Source organism: Crocuta crocuta, unplaced genomic scaffold (genome assembly GCF_008692635.1).
Source record: "Crocuta crocuta isolate KB4526 unplaced genomic scaffold, BGI_CrCroc_1.0 scaffold526, whole genome shotgun sequence".
NCBI lineage: Eukaryota > Metazoa > Chordata > Mammalia > Carnivora > Hyaenidae > Crocuta > Crocuta crocuta.
In genome coordinates this window covers 493,567-516,242 of record NW_027528811.1, presented here as the reverse complement: position 1 = coordinate 516,242, position 22,676 = coordinate 493,567, and the positions used below count along the sequence as shown (strand labels likewise).

Sequence of the window (22,676 nt, the reverse complement as noted above, 5' to 3'; positions counted from 1 at the left end):
ATGTAACAAAATAGGCCTCATTTGTCATGCCTTAATTTTACTATTGACATAATCATAATGTAAATTGTACACATGGTAATAATGCTTGTTAATGTGATATTAAATAATATTGCATTTCCTGTGAATGCATGGCACTGATCATTTGGTAATGTCAAAAAACAAATTTTCTAGACAAATCAACCATTAGTGCACAGAAAAGGGATTGCCATGCTGAATGTGTGTGTATGTGTGTGAATAACCAGGTGGCCTCTGAGGCTGTCTGCCCGCCCTCAGCTGGTTTGCAGTCCAATAAGCCTGAGAGAATTTCTTCAGGTACACAAACACACACACCACTGCCACGGATTCTCCTCAAGCTCCAAACCACGGTACAAAGGACTGTTTGTTTCATACTCTGGGAGTAATTTTGTTTTCCTTGACACGATTATCCATGACTTGTTCATAGTGCACCAGAAAGTTATATAGCTTAGAATATATAACTATTAGCTAGAGTAGCTCCCCTATTCCAGTAGGAACCCAGTATATACGGTACCCTGCCTTTTTGTACATAGCCAGAAAGATAAGGAATGTTTCTGCCAAAGATAACCATTCTTTCTGCCTGCCATTCTGTCCTTCCTATAAACGTAAGATGTGGGGCTTCTGACCTCTAGTGTTTTACGCTCTGTGTGTTACAATGCTCCCTTCTGCCTACCCCGGAACCTGGCCACAGCCTGCAAAATCTTGCTGGTGTAATTGCAAAGAGGTTTCACATACAACTTCGTAAAACTGCCAGCATTACCCCCACTTTTCCAAGGCCTGGGAGCATGGTGGAAAGGGGCTGTGGGCAGACAGAACCCAATCCTGAAGGCCCATTTGCAGACCAGGTGGGTGACCAGAGGGACGAAGCTGGGTGTCTTCCTACAGAAGACAGCTTTCCCCTGCACAGGTAGGCTAGCCACCAGTGTCATCCTGATCTTGAGTACTGAGTACTGAGCTGACCTTGAGTACGTGGCTTCAAGAAAACCTCTCATCTTTCTGGGCCTTCACTTTGTCATCTGTAAACTAAGTGGATTTTGCCAATATTACCTAAGGTTCTGCCGTTTTACAATATTAAGCTTTTTCCACCTGGCAGGCACCAGGCACAGAGCAGCAAATGAAACATGACAAAAATAAAATTTAGTAAGGCCTACCCTTATTCTACAAGTGGGCATAAGTAGTTGGCAGTAAATGCTATGAAAATGCACAGTGGGAGGGTGTTCGGGTTAAGCATCCAACTCTTGGTTTCCCCTCAGGTCATGATCTCACGGTTCGTGGGGCCAAGTCCCACTCAGGGCTCTGTGGTAAGCAGGGAACTTGTTTGGGATTTTCTCCCTCTTTCTTTGCTGCTGCTGCTGCTTCTTCTTCTTCTTCTTCTTCTTTCTCTCTCTCTCTCTCTCCCCCTCTCAAAATAAATAAACATTTTTAAAAATGCACAGTGGAATCAGGCAAGGAGTGATTTTTCAGTGGGGAGGTCAGGGAAGGCCTTGCAGATGGCACCTGGGCACACACCTGAAGGAGGTGACCCCAAAGTCAGCCAGGAGGGGGTAGAGCATAAGAGAGCCTTAGGAGAGCTTGAAATTCCTTAGGATCTCAGGCTGGGCCAACAGGAGCTGCCACGAGGTGCCCGGGGCTCTGACAAAGTCTTGCTAGTTCCCACCGCTTTGGCAGTTAATCAAGTTTAATGAATCCTTCTTGAACCTTGTAGCCCCACCTGACCTCCCTGCACCTCTGTGCATGAAGTAACCAAATGCTCCACCGGAACCCTGACCCTCAGACCCTGAGACCCCCTCAGGAGGGCTGTCCCCTCTGCCCAGCGGGGTTATGTGCTGTGGAGCTGGACCTGGGAAGAGGCTGAGCACCTGTATCCTATCTCCTGGGTCTTCCTAGGCTTCTCTGCAGGTGCTCAGCGCCGGCCGCCCCTCCCCCATCCTCCCTGACTTCCCTGTCCCAGGACAGACAAGGACAGCCACAGCAAGTAAGGGGCAGCCCTAGTCTGGCTCTCAGAGGCCCTGCACCTGGGGCAATGACGAGGGCGATGAGCGCGGGGTCTCTGGGAGGCCGCTCCTTGCAAGTAGCAGCATGGGGGAGGGGTGCTGCTTGTCCCATCCAGACGCAGGGTAGGGGTTTGGAGGCTGGGACGGAGTGAGCATCATCCAGGCTTTGGCTGTGCTCGTGCACACACACGGGGCGGAGGGTGATCCAGCCAGGGCTCATGGAGAAGGCGAGGGAAGTAGAGAGCCAGCTCGGGAGCAAATCGCGGACCTGGGGCTCCTCCCAGGAAGCCGGCCATCATCGCGGTGATGCCAGACTGGGTCTCATCCCCCTCTGTCCAGCTGACCAGACAGGGTCCGGTGGCCCCGGGGGCATGAGAGGGGATCCTGGAAGACACTTGGACACCTCCCTGTCCGGAGCAGCAGCAGCCCCTGCAGGGACAGGCCAGGGACCCCGCATCCAGCCTCATGCCATTAGGTCTCGCTCGCTGTTTCCTTTTTTCTTTGTTCATTTAATTTTTTTGCTTTGTTTTAATGGGGAAACAATGGAAGCCTGGGCAGAGACCTTGGTTGTGGCGCCTTCTTTTCTCTCCTCTTCCCAGCTTTCTAACTCCTGGCCCTAAGAGGGCCTGTTGACACCTTGTGATGGCTAATATCATGGGTCAGATTGGCCAGGACATGGTGCCCAGATAGTTAGACAAACACCAGTCTAGGTAACGCTGCCGAGGTTTTGTTCTATTTCCTTTTTTTAGACTAACATTTAATCAGTGGACTTTGAGTATGCTCCATGATGGGGTGGGCCTCGCCCAATCAGTTGAAGATCACCCTGCAAATATGGAGGTTTCCTGACGAAGAAGAGGGAATTCTGCAAATGGCCTTAGGATTCAAGTTGCAATTTCAGCGCTTCCCTGGGATTCCAGCCGATTGGTCTGTCCTGAAGATTTCAGGTTTAACTAGTTGCACAATTGCATGAGCCAATTCTGTGAAATAAAATAGACCCCTGTCTTTTCATATATATTTTATCTATTTATTTTTAATTTCTTCTATGTNTATTGATTATTAATATAGAATTAAGATGTGTTGATAATCAATAATATATAATTAAATATATATATATTTAATTACATATATATCAGGAGAACACTCATACATTCCTGTATCCAAACTATATGTCCAGATGCTTGAGCGAGAAATGCACAACCACAGTGTTAGTGCTCAAGGCACTGAGGGGCACTGAGCAATGCCCCCCTGCACCCCATGGTCTCCTGATACCTGGGACAACACAGACCTGCCCGGGAGGGGCCGGGACTGTCACACCTGCTTCTGTGTGTCCTGTTGTTCTACTTCTATGCTCCACGAGGCCCAGGGACCCCTTGGCTCAGTGACCCACAAGTAATTGTCATGAACACAAAATCAAAATGTCTCCCTGCCCCAGTCCTGTAGGGCCGGTTTCTGTCCCCCTCTCTCTGTAGTCCCTGACTCTGCCCAGTGCGCTGTTCCAGGGTTTTGTGCAAAGTTTGGGGGCTTATCCTGGAGATCCACAAGAAGACTAGGTTTTCCCTCCATAGCATCCCCTCAGGGACCCTCCCTCTTCCTTCCTGGCCTGCTGTGAAATAGTACGGAGTGTATATACTGGTCTTTGCCCTGCTTCTGAACACCGAGACCTTAGTCGTTCCCGAATGGTTGTTGACTCACAGAACTCCTGACTCCCTTAGGATTTCCTGGTGACAGAGTGTCTCTTATCCTAATGAGGTGACCCCAGGCAGGCTCCTGGGTGGGGGCAGGTTCCCAGAAAGATGGAGCCTGGACTGGAAGCCTGGAACTTTCAGTCCTGCCCCTGACCCCTGGGGAGAGATCACAGTCCCTGGTGCCTACGTGACAAAGCCTCTCAAAGATCCCAGTAGTGGGAGGTTCAGGGAGCTTGTGGATTGGGAAACGCCTCCACTGTGCACACAGACCTCCCGTGTGCCTTTTCATCTGGCTGTTCATCTGTGCCCTTTATCACATCCTTTCTTATGTAAGAAACTGCTAAGTTTTTCCATAAGTATTTCCCTGGGTTCTGTGAGCTGTTCTAGCAAATGGTGGAACCCAACATGGGGCTCCAATCTTCAGCCAAGTGTGGATAATCTGTGGACCTCCCTACTTGCTATTGGCATCTGAAGTGGGGGTGGTCACGCGGGTCTGAGTGCTGATCTGTGGGGTCTGATGCTGACCCTAGTTCATGCCAGAATCGAGATCACAGGGAATTGCTTGGCGTGGGAAAGTCACACACACACACACACACACACACACACACACACACCTGGTGTCAGAGTACTGTGTGTGGCAGTTATGTGACAGTGAGGCAGAGACCCAGGGACTGTTTCTCCCCCTCATCTTCCGTGGTGCTCACGTTCTGGAGACTGAATCCATCCTGAACAGCAGGTGCTGGGGGACAGCTCACCCCTCTGTGAGCTCTGTTCCAGGAGATTTTTGGTGTCCTTGTGCCCTCACCCCCTCATGGCTACCTGCTTGGGCTAATGGGTAGCACTTAGTGAAGTGCCATTATCTGATCCATGTAGAAATACATGCAAACATATATAATACTGCATCAATGGAGAAATATTTCTGTGCATACATATGCAAGTATATATTATAGAGTGAATGTTTCTGAATGTTGAAACTTAGCCCCCAATGTGATGGGAGGGGCAGGTGGGGCTTTGGGAGGTGACTGGGCCGTGCGGGTGGAGCCATGTCGGGATCAGTATCTTGAAGGGATCCCAGCGCCATCCTCGTCCCCACCATGTGAGACCGGGTGAGAAGATGCCAGGAAGCAAGTCCTCACCAGACCCCGAGTCTGTCCACACCTTGATCCTGGATTTCCACATCTGTGAAAGTCTAAAAGCCGTGAGTCTGGGGACTGAGACCTATATGCCCCTCAAGTGTCAGATATATGCACATCAATATTCCAGTTCTGATACACGTGCATGTACACCTGCTTTGTTCATGGTTACGCTGAACCAGCTGACGGACTCAAGCCCAAACCACAAGGGGCCTCCTGCCACTGCCCTGTGCTGCCCCCACCTTCTCTGTTGTAGGCCGATCACCTGACTTGTTCCACAGAAGGAGGGACACAGGCCCCTGGCCCCTGGTGGGTCCTTAAATACAGTGAGGGCTTTGAAGGATTCCTGTGGCCCGAGCACATGGGTGTGAGGAGATGTTCCCCATACAGATTCTGACCTCCCTGACATGGCCCAGGAGGCAGTGAATTCCCTTTCTACAAACCCAAGGCAGACGTCCACCAGCATGTGGGCCAGGAGCAATCTTGGGGCCCCAAAATGACCCAACTGGTAGGTTTTGTGGGTCACAGCAGCATAAGTGAAAACACCACCATGGGACACTCGGTGAAGTGATTGAGCCCCGAGTCATCTGCGGTGCCCTTCAAATCTCACCTCAGCTTTGCAAGTGGGCATCAGGGTCCAGCTGGGGCACATGGGCATTGACGGCTCAGCTCCAGGCCCGAAAGCCACCTTCCTTAAGGAGAATACAGCTGAGTGGAATGAAAATCATTGCTTGAGAGCCTCTGGGCTCAAACAGGAGGTGCTGGGTTTCCCATGCAGCCCTCACCAGTGACCCAGGTTCTGGAACATCTCCAGGAAATCGAGGGCTGCTGAGTTCCAACCTCTCTGTGAGTCTTGGTCTTGAAGGAGGGGATGGGCCTTGTCTACTCATGGACATGCTGTTCTGGGGGAGATTACCCAGAGCAGAGCAGGCAGGTGACAGCACAGTCAGCTTGTAGGGGTTTGAAATGTGTGCGCCTCACGAGGGAGTCTGGGGGGTGGAGGCAACAGGGGGCGAGGGACAGACATGAGCAGGACCCCCTTCACGGCTGATCCACAGCCTCCTGATTCCCGGGGAAAAAACACGAGGACATGCCGGTTCTGTTTCCATCCCCAGACACAGGGAGTCTCAAATTCTCTACAGCACAGAAGGACAGAGAAGATTGGGAAGGTCACAGGGAAGACCTACAAGGCAATGTCTACCCCTTGGCCACAGACATCTGTGAGTCCGAGTGTCCACCCATCCCACAGGCACTTAGCTTGCACCAGTCATGCACCAAAGGCTGTCCCTGGAGACAAGACCAAACCGTGAGACCCATCTTGAAAAAACCACGGAAATCAGGAAGAAGAAGGTAACAGGCAGGAATGAGAGCTTTATGGAGAAACCATCGGACCGCTGTACCTTGCTTGGTGCAAAACAGAAGCAAAGCTTGAAGGACAGGAGCAGGCAGCCATCCTAAAGCCAGGGTTTGGGGCTGAACTGTGTCCCCACAGAATGCAGCCTTCAGTCTTAACCCCAGAAGGATAGCTTCATTGGTGGGGGGGCTTTGGGAGGGGATTAGGGCTAGATGAGGTCATGAGGATGGGGTCCCCAGGATGGATTCCTGTCCTTGTAAGAAGGGAAAGAGACCAGAGTGCCTGGGTGGCTCAGTCGGCTGAGCATTTGACTTCAGCTCAGGTCATGATCTCACAGCTCATGAGTTTGAGCCCCATGTTGGGCTCTGTGCTTGTCAGAGCCTGGAGCCTGCTTCAGAGTCTGTGTCTCCCTCTCTCTCTGACCCTCCCCTGTTCATGCTGTCTCTCTCTCTCTCTCAGAAATAAATAAAACATTTAAAAAATTTTATAAAAAGATTAAAAAAACAATTTTTTACAAAAAAAGAAAGAGAAGAGATCTGGCATCTCTCTGTCCCTCTCTGTCTTCCCACAGTTGTACAAAGTAGACGTCAGCGAGCATATGGCCCAATTACGGACGCCTATGAGCTGGAAGGAGACACCTCAAAATGAAGCCTATTTATTTCCCCCAAATATTTTAGTATTCAATACAGACCTACTTGCAATGTCTATTTTCCACATTTAAGCTGTCAACCTTGAGAAACATATAGTTGTAATCCTCAGTCAGCACAAACCAAACAGGAGCGGAGCTGAGTGGCCCGTTGCTTGTATATGCTCTCAAACCCACCACCATGTGCTTTATTCCTTAGTCCAAATGGTACATAAACCTCCTCATGACACAAACCAGATTTTCTTTCTGTGTGACACTTCATTATGTAAGTAATTTTTCTGAACACTTCCTCCAGGTTTGTTGTGAGATAACTGGCTTAGGCCACTGTGTGGATTTCAGGTACATGGCATGGTGGCTAGATTTACATGTGGGTTTTTTTTTTTATGTTGATGTTTATTTATTTATTTTGAGAGAGTCTTCCACAGTGGCTGCACCAATTTACACTTCCATCAAAGATGCAAAAGGGGTCCCTTTTCCCCATATGCTCACTAGCATTTCTTATCTGTTATGTCTATTATTAGTTCTCCTTTTTTTTTTTTTAATATTTTTAATTTATTTCTAGGAGAGAGAGAGACAGTGTGAGCAGGGGAGGGTCAGAGAGAGAGGGAGACACAGACTCTGAAGCAGGCTCCAGGCTCTGAGCTGGCAGTCAGCACAGAGCCCGACGTGGGGCTCGAACCCACGAACCGCAAGATCATGACCTAAGCGAAAGTCGGACGCTTAACCAACTAAGCCACCCAGGCGCCCCTATTAGTTCTCCTTTTGATAATAGTTATCACAACAGGTGTGAGGGAGTATCTCATTGTGGGTCTAATTTGCATTTCCCTGACGACCACTGATATTGAGCATCTTTTCATGTGTCTATTGGCCATCTGGGTGTCTTCTATGGAAAATGTCTATTTGGGCTTTCTGCCCATTTTTTAATTGGGTTATTAAGGGGTTCTGTTTGTTTTTTGTTTTTTTGTTTTGTTTTTGAACTGTAAGAGTTCTTTATATGTTTTGGATGTTAACCCTTTATCAGATACATGGTTTGCAAATATCTTTTCCCATTCTGTAGGTTGTCTTTTGAATGGTTCAAAAGTGAAATGATCAACTTTGTTATGTGGATTTCACCCCAATTAAAACACCACACACACACACACGTACACACACGTACACACACTATGGCAATCCCTTACTCCAGAGTTCAACTTGGGAACATTTAAAGGATAGCCAGTTGGCCATAAGTCCTTGTTCCATCCAGGTAGATACCTCCAGTCTTCAAGTTCAGACATGTCTGGGTTTTCCACATGCTGTGACTGGGTGTCTGTCCCCCATGTGGCACTTTTCTGTATTTTGCACTAGCAGGACCTGTCACACTCAGCAATGTCCTGGCCTGTGTCTGCTGCCTGAGCCTTTCCAACCAACCCATCCTCTTGGGAGCCCTGTCCACCAAAGAGAGGAATAGGAGATGCTCCATGGGTCCGGCCACCTCTAGGCAGAGCTCTGTAGAGCTTTCCTCCCCAGACACACAAGGACGTGAGCTGTGAGAAGCCACCGTCCTCTGGGATTCTCTGCACATATGTGGCAGCGGCTTCTGATATCCTACATCCAGACTATATACCTCCCCAGAGATTCCGGCCTCTGTCAAAATCTCCCATGAGGACTCAACTCCATTTCTGGTAGATGAGACTCCATGGTCCCATGACCCTACAATGTAAGGTGGTTGGAGGATCCAGTGAGAGCACTGATGACAAGAAATCCACAGTGCTGCCCAGAACTCCACGATACACCCACCATGGACAGACACATTCAGTCCATACGTGTCGCCCACCAGGCTCTGCTGCTGTGATGGGTCACATAACATCTCTAAGCTCCAACAGCCTCTTCTGAAATGCGTGGGAGCGTCACTTCCTGGTGTCACTGGAAGGCAGAACTATTTGCAAGTGTTCTGGAAGCAGTCAACTACAATTCAAAGGGAAGGCAGTATCATTACACTGTCATGAGGAACAAAAACAGAAAGCCAAACCTGGACCAGTGGCACCTAGGTGAAAACAAAAACAAAAACAGCAACCAAAAAAACCACAGACAAAAAATTAAGCAACTTTTGCAAAGGAAAAAAAAGTCAGTCAAAACCGACCTGCTCAGAGCAGTCTGGCTGCCTGCAGGTGAAACACACACAGGTCAGCACAAACTTCAGAAACCGTGGAGTCCAGGTACTTGCCTGCAGGGTGCAGAAGGGGCAAGAGCAGCCAGGGCATAAGGAGCCCAGGAGGCCAGAAGGAGGAGGCAGTAACAAGGTCCCAGAACTATTTGGGTTTCTTTTTTTTTTTTTAACCTGCTGCCAAGCTGACCTGTTGACCTAGGTTTCTTTGCTAACTCAGCTAACAGGCACCTTTAGACTTCTCCGCTTCTGTCCTGGTTCAGAATGGGCCAACATGGGGACCACGTGACTGGGAGATTCTCTAAGTGCTCAGACATCTGTGACAGCTGGGGGGCTGGGGGAGGGAGGTGGACCAGAGGAAGGTCACCTGCAGTTTCTGCATCCTGCTAAAAGCAGTTGTGGCCTTTGGGGAACAAAAACCATCCTGGAGGGGCACCTGGGTGGCTCTGTCGGTTGAGCCTCTGACTTGGGCTCAGGTCATGATCTCCCGGTTCATGAGTTCCAGCCCCGTATCCGGCTCTATGCTGACAGCTCAGAGCTTGGAGGCTGGTTGGGATTCTGTATCTCGTGTCTCTGCTCTTCCCAGGGCCATGCGTGCTCACTCGCTCGCTCTCTCTCTCAAAAATAAACATTAAGAAAATGTTAACAAAAAATAAAATTAAAAATTAAAGAAAAAAACTGCTCTGGAAGCTCACACATTTTGGAGCCTTACCTTTCTCTGCATCCCCCTATCCAGGGCCTGATGGCTGACTCCACACCCAGTACTGGGCCAGACTCCGGCTAGATTAAGGCTCACCTCTGGAGTCCTCTGCGACAGACTTTGTTTCAGGGCACAGCCACTTGGAAGGACCTACATAGGGCTCTTAGCTGCTAAGCATAAAACAGTAGGTGGGGGGATGTTTCTCTCAACCCTCCTAGGAGTCACTGGCCGTGTCTGAAAACGAAACCGACAGAGACAGATTCACAGGAGAAAAGCCTACGACTTCATTTAATAGAAACTTTAAGGAACACAGAACCTTCCTAAGGAGACAGATCAGAAGAGTATTGAAGACTAGGCTCCAAGAAAAATGCACAGCCCTGGAGGAACAGGTTCAAAGAGCCTGTGGTTAGCGTTGCACCTGGGCAGGGAGGTCAGCGAGGCCTACCTGCTGAGATTCCAGGGTCCTCATATTCGGGGATAAGCTGTTAAGGGCCTAGGCCATTACCAGCTCTCATGCCAGCCTTGGCTGTAGGACTTCAACTGCACAAAGACAAAGAAGGACAAGGACAGACGAGACAGAAAGAAACACAGCAGCAGGTTTTCTGTCTGTGTGCTCGGTGTTGGTGCAGCGCGGCCTAGATGTTGGGCAGGACGCCGCTCCGCACGATGGTAGAGCAGTCCAGCAGCTTGTGGAGCTCGGGGTCGTAGAGGGTGGCCAGCTGCAGGCGGCGCGGGATGTTGCACGCCTTCTTTCCGGCGTGCACCTTGCAGCCTTACAGGCTTTGGCTGCACGCCTCCGAGTCGGGCTCCGGCCAGCGGCCTTTATACTCGCGGTGCGCCGCCGCTGGATGCTGTATTCACCAATGGAGTGTGGGAACCCTGTGGTACTGGAGCCCCATTTGCTGCTGCGCGATGCCGAGTGTTGTCAAATCAGAAGACTCCAGGAAAGTCGCTTCATTTGCATAGAGCCCGGGAGCGTGGTCCTCCCTGCGCTCCCAGCTCATGTGCTTTGGAGACGCCTGCACCCCCGGAGATAGGAGGGCCTCTAAGGTCGCCTCTGCGGGCTTGTCTGGCACAGGAATGGGCCTTTCGGCTCGGGCACACTCCTCAAGACCCCGTCAAGCTCCGGTTTTTCCGAGGTTGGTGACCCCGACTTACAGGCGGAACGCGCGGTGACCCCGCAAGTCCGCGGCAGAGAGGAGGCCTGCAAGGAGCGCATAAACACGGAGCACTAGAGCGGCTGGCCTTGCCCGAGAGTGTCGCCTAACTCTTGGTCGCCGTGGCCCGGGCCAGGCGCTGTGCCCCAGCCGTGCGCTCCGCTCGGCAGTGGCACGAGGGCCCACTGGGTCTCGAGAGTGAAGGGGTGGTGCTCCGGAGCCTCATGATCAGAATAAAATTCTTAAGGAAAGAAAGGCTGCGCGCAAGGGAAACCGGGAGAGGTTGTCGGTGCAGGACACGGCATCCTTGGTCACAGAACGAATTCAGTGGTAGTTTTACTGTGGAATTGAGACCGTTTACAAAATGATTGTTCTGCGCAAAGGAGACATGAGTCTGTATCTATGGCCCACGTGTTGCATTTTCTGTTGCTTTTTATATAAACTTGCCCACTCGTTTGCTCAAAACTGACCTGGAGACACAAGAGTGTGGAAATGGTTGTCGTGTCCTTTGAAAGTTTAATTCCGACTGGTTGACTTACTTGACCATTTATTGTGCTGATATTTTAACTGATACGTCTTCCTTTCTAAGTGGTTTTATACTTACTTGGCTCACTAACACATCGCTTCATGGAAGAAGGTTTAATAAAACCGAGTCCACAAGATTATCTTCAAACGGTGGGGGTGGACTTCAGGGTATTTGTTTCATTTAAATTAAGTCTCTGGGGCACCTGGGTGGCTCAGTTTGTTGAGCCTCCGTCTTCAGCTCAGGTCATGATCTCACAGTTCATGTGTTTGAGCCCCACATCTGGCTCTGCAACGACGGTTCAGAGCCTGGAACCTGCTTAAGACTGTGTATCTCCCTCTCTCTCTCTGCTCCTCCCCTGCTCTCACTCTCACAGTAAATAAACTTAAAAAAAAAGAGGCTCCAGAGTAAGATTCTGTTAGGAATTGAAGCACCTCAATGTTGATGAGTCACCTGATGGAGGGGGCTCCTGAGCGAGCGCCTGGGAGGTACTTCGCTGCTTTTTTAAGTGTATTTATTTATTTTGAAAGCACAGGTGTGAGTGGGGGAGGGGCAGAGAATGAGTCAGAGAGAATCCCAAGCAGGCTCAGCACTGTCATCAGGTAGCCAGGCTCAGTCTCAGAAACCTCAAAATCATGACCTGAGCCGAAATCAAGAGCCTGATGCTTAACTGACTGAGCCACCCAAGCACCCATTTACTGCTTTCTTCTGCCCAAGCAAGCGTCACTTTGACTGGTTTCAGCTTTTACCCAATTAGTTTCAGCTTTTACCCAATTTGTGCCCTTTTGTGCCCCTCCAGGAACTGTCCTTCTCTGAGAAGACGCTGGGCACGCACTGTGCCAGGTTGTTGGATGCTCTGGGGACAGCAGCTTCGGCTCCTGACGCACCTGAGAGCCTGGAGGGAGGCCCAGGGCAGGGGGCTTCTGGAAGCAGCTGCTGCTGGGGGCCCCTACCCAGCCTAGAGTCTGACAGGAAAGAAGGAAAAAGAAGACATTCCAAAGGAGGAGGGTAGAGGAAGTCCCCAGAAATCTTCATGGTGCGTCCTGGGCCAGAGAGACACAGCATCTGTAAGTCCGGACCAGTGTACTTGCATGTTAGAATCAGTATTCTTTATTCATTTATTGCAGCCCCCAACCCCTTCCAGGATGTGCACTGCTGTCATATTCCAAAAGCTTCTCAGGAACCCCCCCAAACACACTTGCACCCACACGGTTGAGGAGTCAGTTACAGAAATCCAAGTAACTTAAACCACCCTGGAACCCGACTTTCTTCCCAGGCATAAAGTCCTGAGTTAGATAGCCCCCCCCGCCCACACACACATCAGTCCTTACTGGGTCACCCTGGGTCACTTGGTACCTTTTCTTCTACTTTGCTGTCACTTCCTTTATCCTTATTGCCCCCCTTCCCCCAGGCACCTACTCAGACAGGTATCACTCACTCGTTTGTAGAGTGTCCTGCAACCTTGACCTGATCTGCATTCATGCATTTTAAGTTTCAGTAATAGTGCTGTCCTGTTTGTTTTAATTTTTTAATATCTTATTTTCTATTTGAGAGAGACAGAGCATGAACAGGGGAAGGGCAGAGAGACAGAGGCAGAATCCGAAGCAGACTCCAGGCTCCAAGCTGTCAACACAGAGCCCGACATGGGGCTCTAACTCATGAGAGCAGTGAGTCCATGATCTGAGCCAATGTCAGAACCAACTGAGCCACCCAGCCACCCCAAATAGTACCATCTTATACTTCATTTTCTTCATGGTTACTCACCATGGTGCCCCAAGCCAGTCCAAGTTCCCCTGTGTGTAGCTCCTGTGTCTCCAGAATTGCTGCCTAGTCTGTGGCCTCCATCACCATTGGACTTCCCACCTCCCTCTTGCTGGCACTAGTGTCTGCCCTGCCTGCCCCCTCCCCCATGACAACAGAGCATCGAATGCTGGTGTGTGCATCCCCCTGTGGGCCTGGGGAGGACATCTTCGCAACAGGACACCTGCAAGTGGGGTTGCTGGCTCCATGGTCACTAGGCCTTAACTCTCAGGCCCTAACTCTCTGGGAGCTGGAACCACAAAATGAGGCAGCAGAGCAGGGACTTGGGGGGAGGTGTGCAGAGGGGAAGCAGGGAGGGGTGCTCAGCTGCTGCATCTCCAACCAGTGTGACTTCCAGGCACTACTGAGTGTGAGCATTTCTCACTGGGCTTCGTAGCCTTCTGGCTCCTCTTCTGCACCTGTCCCTGCCTCTCCACCCCACCCCGCCCCCTTGCCTGCAGGCCTTCAACCCCATGACTCTCAGCTTCCTGATCAGCAGGAGCTTCCTGCATCTTCTCAGTAGGACCCACGTCAGTTGTGACTGCAAGCCTGCAGGAACTCTGGCCATGGGACGCCTGGCTGAGCAGAAGAGGCATTTTGTATAAGCTTCAGTGTGTCACCTGGGGGACTGTTCCAAGCACGGGGTGCCCCCCCTTGCCTGCCAGTGGTAGGAAAGCGTTGACAATATTTTCATGCTGTGACCTCACCCTACCGCAAGACCCCCACCACCCATGGGGAGAGGGTGGGGGTCAGTGCCCAAGTCTACACAGCCCCGCCCCTTGGGAGGAGCCGCGCCTGCATCCAGGACACCATTGGCAGACCAGTCTCTCCCTGGACATCTCTGCTCCTCTTAGGCAAGCACATCAGGTCGGGGCACCGTGTGCACATCTCTGCAGGACTAGCTCCACTGCACAGCCCCCAAACTGGCACCCAGCCCCTCAGTAACCGGGACCCAGGTCACGCCCAGCCTTCTCAACATTACAAACAAGGTTCCATGACTGTCCGAGGTGCACCGCCCCCCAGAACATGCTGGCATCCGAGGCACGCTGGAGTGCAGTGACACAGGGTAGTGTAGTTGGGGCTGGGGGGGCGCTCTGAACGGAACCCCTGGGGCACCCTGCCTGCTAGGAATGTCTGTGCCCTCGGGCCCTGAGCCGGTCCAGGTGGCCTGACCACGTGATGTGGGGCAGGAGCTCTGGTCCCCATTTGGACTCCACAGCATCTCTGTGTGGGGCACTTTTACTGGACTCTGCTTCCCACCTCTGGCTTTGGCTGACCTTAACCGGTCTCCTCTCTGTGATAAACAGTCACTGTGAGTGCCATAGCCTTCTGTGAGCTCTGGCAGCTTTTCTGGCTAATCAAGCCTGAGGTGGACGAGTCCCAGGCATGGGGCCCTTCTGATCTCCCGGCTGGCCTGCCTCTCCTGTTTATGGATCTCTCAGCCGGTGTCTCAAGTAGCGGTTCCGGCCCACATCCCCTCAGGGCATCCTGACCCACATCACCCAGGCTTCTCATTTCCTCCCTAAATGAATTGGAGCACCACCTACCTGGCCCTTCCCAGAGCCTGCCCACCACTGGTGTGGACATCTGCTACGCTCCTGTCCTGCACCTGGTGACTTAGCACCCCACACGGAGTGCAAAGGGTCCCCCATAGCGGGTTGCTCTGCTCCATAGACTCAGCACCCCGGAAACTGGAAAACAAACAGGTCCCCCCGCGACGGACAATGGGGATCGGAGGAAAAGGCATCTGGGCACTACCCTGAAAGGAACCAGTTTCCTCAAAGTGCCCCCGGTCTTCCAGCAGACAAACCGCTTCTGGGCCTCTACGCAGAGCCCTGCATGCTTTCCCCTCGCTCGTGCTCCCGCGCGGACCTGGATCACTCGGAAGGATGCACATGCGAACCCACTGAGAACCGGGGACTGTGGCATAGCTGAGCTCCCACAAGACCCCTGCCCCTCACAAAGAGGCTTCTGAAGCCCCTGCAGTTTCTATAAGATGTTTGAGCACAGACTCAAAGGTGAGGTGACTGCTCGGCCGTGCAGACATCTGGAGAAGCAACACTATTCCAGAGGGAATAGAGGCACACCCCAGAGGGGCGCCAGACAGTCAGCAGGGAGCAGCCAGTGGGGGCGGGGCCGTTAGGCCCTGGAGGCGGGTGGGGCGCTTCGAGGAGCTGCTGAGTGGGTAGTGGGCCTGGCTGGAGCCGCAGGGCATCTGCACTGAAATGTTCTTGGCCTGCTGGACACAAGCCAGGGGGCTCCCTCTGGTGCCCTCCCCAAGCCCATGTTCACGCCTATGCTCACATCTAGAGCCCAGAGGCCTCTAGTGCCCCCCTGGGTCTGAAGAGGCAGGATCATTTATCAGGGTTACTTGGCCTCCTCCAAGGAGGAGGCAGGAAGGCAGCTGGCTGGGTCACGCAGCCAAGGTGGGGAACCCATCAGAGAGAAGTCTCATCTGCCTCCCTGTCCTATAGCAGTGTGGACACAGCACGTCCCTGGAGACCCTCTGGGCAGGGAAGGAGGCAGACAGGAGGAGGGACCCCAAGTAACCGAGTGGAGCAAGCCCTCTCTCCTGGGCTTTGTGAGCGCCCACCACAGCCAAACTCTCAGAAACTAGGGTGCCAGTGGTGCTGAGGGCTCGGCTGGCAACGTAGGAATGCACCTACAGACCTTAAATCCATATGATCTGGGAAGACTCCCAGCCTAGCCATCCTTAATGGCCCTGTGTCAACATTCTGGGACCCCACATCTCCACTCTTGTGTGCTGCGTGACTGTCACCTGAACTAATGTACACGATGATGCTACCACTAAGTCAGAACTTTGCCACTCTTGTCTGTCAGAGAAAACGTGAAGCAAAGGGAGCCAGAGGCAGAGTGAGAGGAAACATGGTGTCAGCGTGCAGGCTTGGGGGTGACCCACACCCTCCCTGGTCCTCTGCCCCAGGATGGATGCTGTGGGGAGCTCCAGCCTGCCCTCCCCACCTTTTCCCTGCACGTACACCCCAAATTTAACCCTCACTGGATGCCCCACGCACGTGCAGGGGATCTGGTCTGTATGTCCAATGCAATGGCCCCACTGTGAGTGGCATTTAATTGGGGTAGGTGCTAGGCCTGCACAATCTGAGCTGCCCAGTGACAGCCGTGGGCCACGGAGACCCCAGGCCAATGAGACTCAGTGGCAGCGACAAGAGCTTTATGAAGAGTCGTGATACACTGGGATCAATGGTACCCCCGCTACAGGTCTCTACAGTGAAATGGTTACAGCCTGGGGAACACGAACACCCACAGGGCAAGGGAGCAGTGGTTCCTTGGCCCACCCAAGGCAGCCACCTGTGGTATGCATCTTGTGTGTGCACCTCGGTGCAGGCCCTCAGGGGTGAAGGTTGCTGCGGGTCCAGGAAGAGGTGATGGAGGAGCTACTGGGCGCCAGGCCGACCGCGGATGGAGCTGTTACCGCCTGGAGCCAGCAGAGGCAGGACATCACTATGGGCGAGGGGCAGGGGTGGAGGAAGAGAGGCAGCTGCTGTGAGAACACCCAGGCCACAGGGCCACAGCGTCCCGCTGATACCTGTCCCCAACCCCACCCTGCAGAACCCCGGCACCCTCCCCTGGGGTCCAGGCACACAGGGGCCCACCTGCAGCAGCATGCTGAGCCCCAGATTGCGGTGCCTCCTCTCCAGCTCCGAGACAGCCTGCAGCAGGGATCCAAAGCGCTCGGCGGGGTCCACGTCCTCGTCCTCATCCTCTGGGGACCCCTCCTCTTTATCTGCCTCCTGCAGGAAACGCTCCTCCTCCTCGGCAAAAAAGGCCCGAAGCTTCTTGTAGTCGGTCAGGGCCTTCTTCCTGCGGTCCATCACGTGTCCCTGCAGGGCAGGCAGGCGGGCGGCAGGGAGGGACACCTGTGTCCCAGGGCTACCCCTGGGGCTTCCCGCCCCACCTCTGCCCACCTGGGGAGAAGGTTCGCTGCACAGCCCGTATTACTCAGCTGCATCCCTGCCAAAGGAGGTCAGGGTTCACACCCACACCCTCTCCCTGGGCAGACCCTGGGCCGGAGGACACTTGCCTTCCACACGGCCGCAGCAGACTCAGCCTGGCCATGCAGGTCCCGCGCATCATTCAGGTCTTTCCGCATGATCTCCACAGACCCCTTGTTCTCCTGGAAAGACACACTGGTTACCGGTGGGCTCAGAGGTCCAGGGTCCCATTCACCCAGTCCCAGGGCAGACTCAGGAAGCGTGTGGTTGTGGCCTATCAGGCTCTGAGAAAACTGACTGCAGGGACCAGAGGGGGTCTCAGCAACCCCGCTAAGCTCTCCTGAGAAGGAACTCTGATAGAAAGGGTCTGCCATGAATATACCCAGGTAACCAGACACAAGGCCGTCCCCTGGGGTCTCCAGTGTTACCGTCACCAACGAGGAATGGAGCATGGCCTTTCAAGGGTGCACTGACCTACACCTAGGGTCCTCCAGCAGGAGCAGAGCCCAGCTCCTGTCCACCTGCTGCAGCCACAGTGCAGCCCCTGGCCACTACCCTCTGCTCACAGGGACCCAAGGACCCACCCCCTGACAGTTTGCTGCCATGCTCTCTCCTCCCTCCCCACTGGTGGGCAGGAACCACACTGTCTCAGCACCAAGAAAGAACCTGTCTTTACTCTCTGAAATAACACTGTGCGCCCAGCTCTACAGGGGCCCCCAGCCTCTCTCCAATGGCAGGTTTCTCCCCAGGATTAGGTAACCGCATGCAATGGTCCACAGCACAGCGAAGGTTTCAGAACCGAGTGGGTGGGGGTCAAGGAGATCCAGTGGGAAAACGGTCCCGGTAAAGGGGAAGGGAGGTGCACTGGACCACAGCAGGGGACAGCCAGGCTGACTACCTTGTCCACCAGAGTGAACCTCAGGGAGGGGATAGACAGTGGCGGTGACGTCACCCCTAGAGGTGGGGCAATGAGGTGCAGGAGGTGAGATACGAGGGTGGGGCCGCCAGATGGACCCCATCTTCGGTTGCAGTACAGGGAGGGGAGGGGTGGAACTGTATGAATCCGGGCTCAGCCGGAGGAGTGTCGGAGGTGGAGAAAGAACACGGTCCAGGGATGGGGGCGGGCACAGACGCCTTACCGAGCTGGGGGATAAGGGGAGAGGGCACCGTCCAGGGGAGAAGGAATGGGGGTACACGGCAACATCTGGCAAATGGGTAACCAAGCACAATCCAGGGTAGAAGACCTGGGCTGGAGACAGGGTACCATCATAGGGTTGGGGACCCGAAAGGGATGGACGACTGGGCACAGTTCGGAGAATGGAGAGTGCACCGTCTAGGGCCAGAAATCCGAGTTGGGAATGGGGGAGAGGACACCAACCAACGGCGGGTGAGGGGAAGGCTAGACACCACCCGGGGACGGGGACCCAGGTTGGAGGGCAAGGGGGGAACCCGACACGGGCGGAGGTTGGGGGCGGGGAACCGGGGTTAGGGCTGGGAAACAAGACACCGGCTGAGGGTGTAGGACGGACGGCTGGGCACCGTCCCGGGTCTGGGGAAGGGAAGACGGAGCAGTCGGGAAGGTCGGGGGGGACCCGGGCTGGGTCCCGGGCTGGACCGCGCACAGGTCGCCGCCCGGGTGCACCTTGCCGCGCAGCGCCTTCCTCCAGCGCGGCTCCNTGGGCGGGCGGGCGAGGCCGGCCGGAGACGCGGCGGAGAGCAGGAACTGGGATGGAGAGCGCGGCCGGAGAGTGAAGGACGGGGACCAGGATGGCGACGGGGACGCGCCGGGCGGGGACGGCGGGGCGCCCCACGCAGGGTCCTGGCAGCGGTGCGCTCCACGCAAGGTCCTGGCAGAGGTGTGCTTCACTCCTTGGGATCCTGGCAGCCGTGCTCCCCCTACAAGGTTCTGGCAGGGATGCGCGCCCCTCCCCCTTCGGAGTTCTGGCAGCGATCCTCATCTGGGAAAGGTCCAGAGAGCTGTGTGCGCCTCTCCTCCGGGGTCCTGGCAGCGATGTACTCCACCCCTCCCAGGTCCTGGCAGCGGTGCGCTTTACTCTTCCGTCTCCGCGAGCCGACCCACGTCCTCGCATCCTGAAGTCTTACCAGGATGGTCACTTTCCCCCTAAATGGCTCGTGAACGAAAGTGAGAGAGTGTCATATTAGTATATGAAGACGACATTCTAAAAGTCTTTTGTAAGCTGCTAGGACCTGGGCGGCTAGCTCTCCGCTCCTGCGCTGTTGGGGCGGGGCTGGAAAACCGCCTCTGTGGGCCCTCCTCTCCTGCAATCGCTGGGCACGCGCGACCCCGCGTGGGCCCTTTCCTCGTGCAACTGCCACGCGCGGACCTCGTCGCATGCAACCATCCTGCACGCAACGCACCTTCCTGCGTGGGCCCTGTCCCCGTGCAGCCGCTGGGCACGCACCTCTCCCCGTGAACCCACCCGCAGAGCGTGCGGTCCACTGTCCCGGGCATCCCTTGGCGTAGAGGAATCCGGAGCGAGGGAGTTCTCACTGATTCAGACGGAGACCCGAGATGACACAGAGCTACAAGCCCCAGGACATTTGTTAGCACGTCTCTGTGGAGGGGTAGGGGTGGTGGGCCGGAAATTGAGAGGGGGAGCAATCTGTTTTGTTGTTATGTTAAAAGCAACCAATAGGCAGTTAAAAAAAAATCACAGTAATTTAGTACTACATAATTTTTATTTTTTAAATTTATCTAAATTTGGGGTGCCTGGGTGGCTTAGTCGGTTAAGCGTCCGACTTTCGCTTAGGTCATGATCTCGTGGTTCGTGGGTACGAGCCCCGCGTCGGGCTCTGTGCTGACTGCCAGCTCAGAGCCTGGAGCCTGTTTCAGTCTGTGACTCCCTCTCTCTCTGACCCTCCCCTGCTCACGCTGTCTCTCTCTGTGTCTCCTAGAAATAAATAAACATTTAAAAAAATTATCTAAATTTTAGTTAATGTACAGTGCAGTTTGGTTTCAAGAGTAGAATTTAGTGAGTCACCACTCACTGCTTATCCCAAGTGCCCTCCTTAATACACATCATCCATTGAGCCCATCTCCCACCCACCTCCTTCCATCAACCCTCAGTTTGTTTTCTGTATTTAAGTCTCATGTGGTTTGTTTCTCCCAAACAAACCCCTTTCCCGTATGTTCATTTGTTTTGTTTCTTAAATTCCACATATGAGTGAAATCGTATATTTGTCTTTCTCTGACTGACTTGTTTCACGTTTCTACCTCCATTCATGTTGTTTCGAATGGCAAGATTTAATTTTTTTAAGGCTGAGTAATATCCCATTGTATGCATATGTATGTGTGTGTTTATGAATATAACATCCCACATCTTCATCCATTCATTCCTGATTGGACACTTGAGCTGTTTTCATAATTTGACTATTGCTGATAATGTTGCTTTAAACATTGGGGTGCATGTACCTTTGAATCTGTATTTTTGTATCCTTTAGGTAAATACCTAGCAGTGTAATTGCTGGGTAGTAGGATAATTCTATTTTTAACTTGAGGAAGCTCCATACTGTTCTCTAGAGTGGCTGCAACAGTTTGCATTCCCAGGAACAGTGCAAGAGTTCCCCTTTCTCCGCATCCTCACCAATACCTGTTATTTTCTTGTGTTAATTTTAGCATAACTTTTAAATTAAAAAAATTAGTCTGTTCTTCCATGTGAGTGCAAAATCTTCTGAGTTACATTGGTTTCCATTTTTGTATGTTTGTAAAAACGTGGCATGGACTTGAGAATGCAGTAAATAGGCAGTGGGAAGTGTAACTAGTGAATGAGGGTTTGTTCTGTGGAATAATGTGTAGAAGAGGGCTTCGAGCCCAGCATACCTGATTCGTTAGGTACATTAAAAACTTAGTGGAGAGAAAAGTTAAGAAAGAGAGAGAAAAAGAAAAAAAAAAGAAAGGAAAGAGGGAGGAAGGGAGAGAGAGAAAGAAATCAGACTTCACGATAAAGTGTAACAATAATCAGGAACAATAAAGGTAAATAGCCAAGCACGAACTTTTCAGCCACAAATAATACAGAGTTCATAAAATTTAGTACAGAAAAGTACAACAGAGAAATACTACCCCATCCCCATGGGATTTGTCAGTTCTCTCACACACACACCATTGCTGAATACACCACTCTGATCAGTTACTAAGAAATAGGAACAGGTGGGGGCACTGGGTGGCTCAGTCAGTTAAGTGTCCAACTTTGTCTCAGGTCATGATCTCAAGGTTTGTGGGTTCCAGCCCTCGTCAGGCTCTCTGCTGACAGCTCAGAGCCTGGAGCCTGCTTCAGATTCTGTGTCTTCCTCTCTCTCTGCCCCTCCCTTGTTCATGCTGTGTTTCTCTCTGTCTCAAAAATAAATAAACTATTAAAAAGCTTTAAAAAAAAAAAAAAAGAAATAGGAACAGGTGCACCTGGGTGGCTCAGTCCGTTAAATATCTGACTCTTGATTTCACCTTAGGTCATAATCTCACAGGTCATGAGTTTGAGCTCCTGCATCAGGCTCTGCACTGACAGTGCTGACCTACTTGGGATTCTCTCTCTCCGTCTCTCTCTGCCCCTGACCTGCTCAGGCTCACTCTCTCTCAGAAATAAACTTTTTAAAAAAGGAAATAGGAACATAAAGACTTTTTTCACTCTTACGCTAGCATACCTCTCAAAACCCTGATTTTGCAAATACTGCTTCTGGGAGACAATGTAGTAATAGGTAGTAAGGACCTTCAGATTTGTTAACATTGGAATTCCTTTTTAAAAAAAATATATTCTATTAAAACAGCCCAAAATAGAAATAAAGCCTTTCCTGATTTGGTTTTTTTGTTTTGAAGAAATGTTTGTCCCATCCTTACTTGGGGCAAAAAGTAAAAAACCTCCAAGTTTGAATAATAGAGAATGAGCAAAATGTAGTAGCCCTCCATTTGAATGTGTGCATGAGAGACTTGGGGAAATGAGAAATCACAAAGATTGTTTCATAACCCCTTAGATCTGCTCCAAATTCCTATGCGGGCTTTTCCCCAACATCAAGAAATTCTCTGTGACACCAGCTGGGTGTTGTACAATTTTAACTCAAGTCTACCCAGGGACAGTCTCAGACCCCACAGGTGAAGGGCTCAGTCCTACAAGACTTCCCCAAAATCAGATTCCAAGTCCAGGTTTCACCTGTGCTTCTGAAAGAATAGCTATAGATCACACTATCCCATCATCTTCTCCTTTAAGTGCTATGCCCCATAGACATTAATAAACGTTTCCTCTATTATTTTTAGTCAGTCTAATTCTGGGGTCCCAGCCAATGAACCCAAGAAGGGTAGAAGAAAAAGGTTTTTCCTTCCCTATACTTTTCATTACAGGAAATAGTTACCCCACGTCTAACTTGTGTTTGATACATGTTTTATGGTATTTGGGGTCACGGTACGTTAAGTTCTATTCTCATAAATCAGGCTGTCCAGAGAGATGGTAAAGTTGCGGTTGCGGTCAACTCTGCACCTAGGGAAATGATTGAAGCCACCAGGTGTTTAAGAAGAGATTATGGGGGAGGGGACGGGCCGAGGCGGG

At 52.1% G+C, this 22,676-nt stretch overlaps 1 protein-coding gene across 1 annotated transcript in view; it reads right to left on the bottom strand.

Annotated features, from left to right (window-relative positions):
* Positions 1 to 16,326: 16,326 nt before the first annotated feature.
* RNF187 (ring finger protein 187) overlaps positions 16,327 to 22,676 on the bottom strand; it is a 12,859-nt gene continuing 6,509 nt past the window's right edge. The window contains exons 4-8 of the mRNA XM_077755860.1: positions 18,767 to 18,847; positions 18,264 to 18,368; positions 17,214 to 17,306; positions 16,786 to 17,013; positions 16,327 to 16,633 (exon numbers count right to left, since the gene is read on the bottom strand). Of these exons, the coding sequence (XP_077611986.1) occupies positions 16,631 to 16,633; positions 16,786 to 17,013; positions 17,214 to 17,306; positions 18,264 to 18,368; positions 18,767 to 18,847 (510 nt within the window). The 3' untranslated portion in view covers positions 16,327 to 16,630. The remainder of the gene's footprint in view (positions 16,634 to 16,785; positions 17,014 to 17,213; positions 17,307 to 18,263; positions 18,369 to 18,766; positions 18,848 to 22,676) is intronic.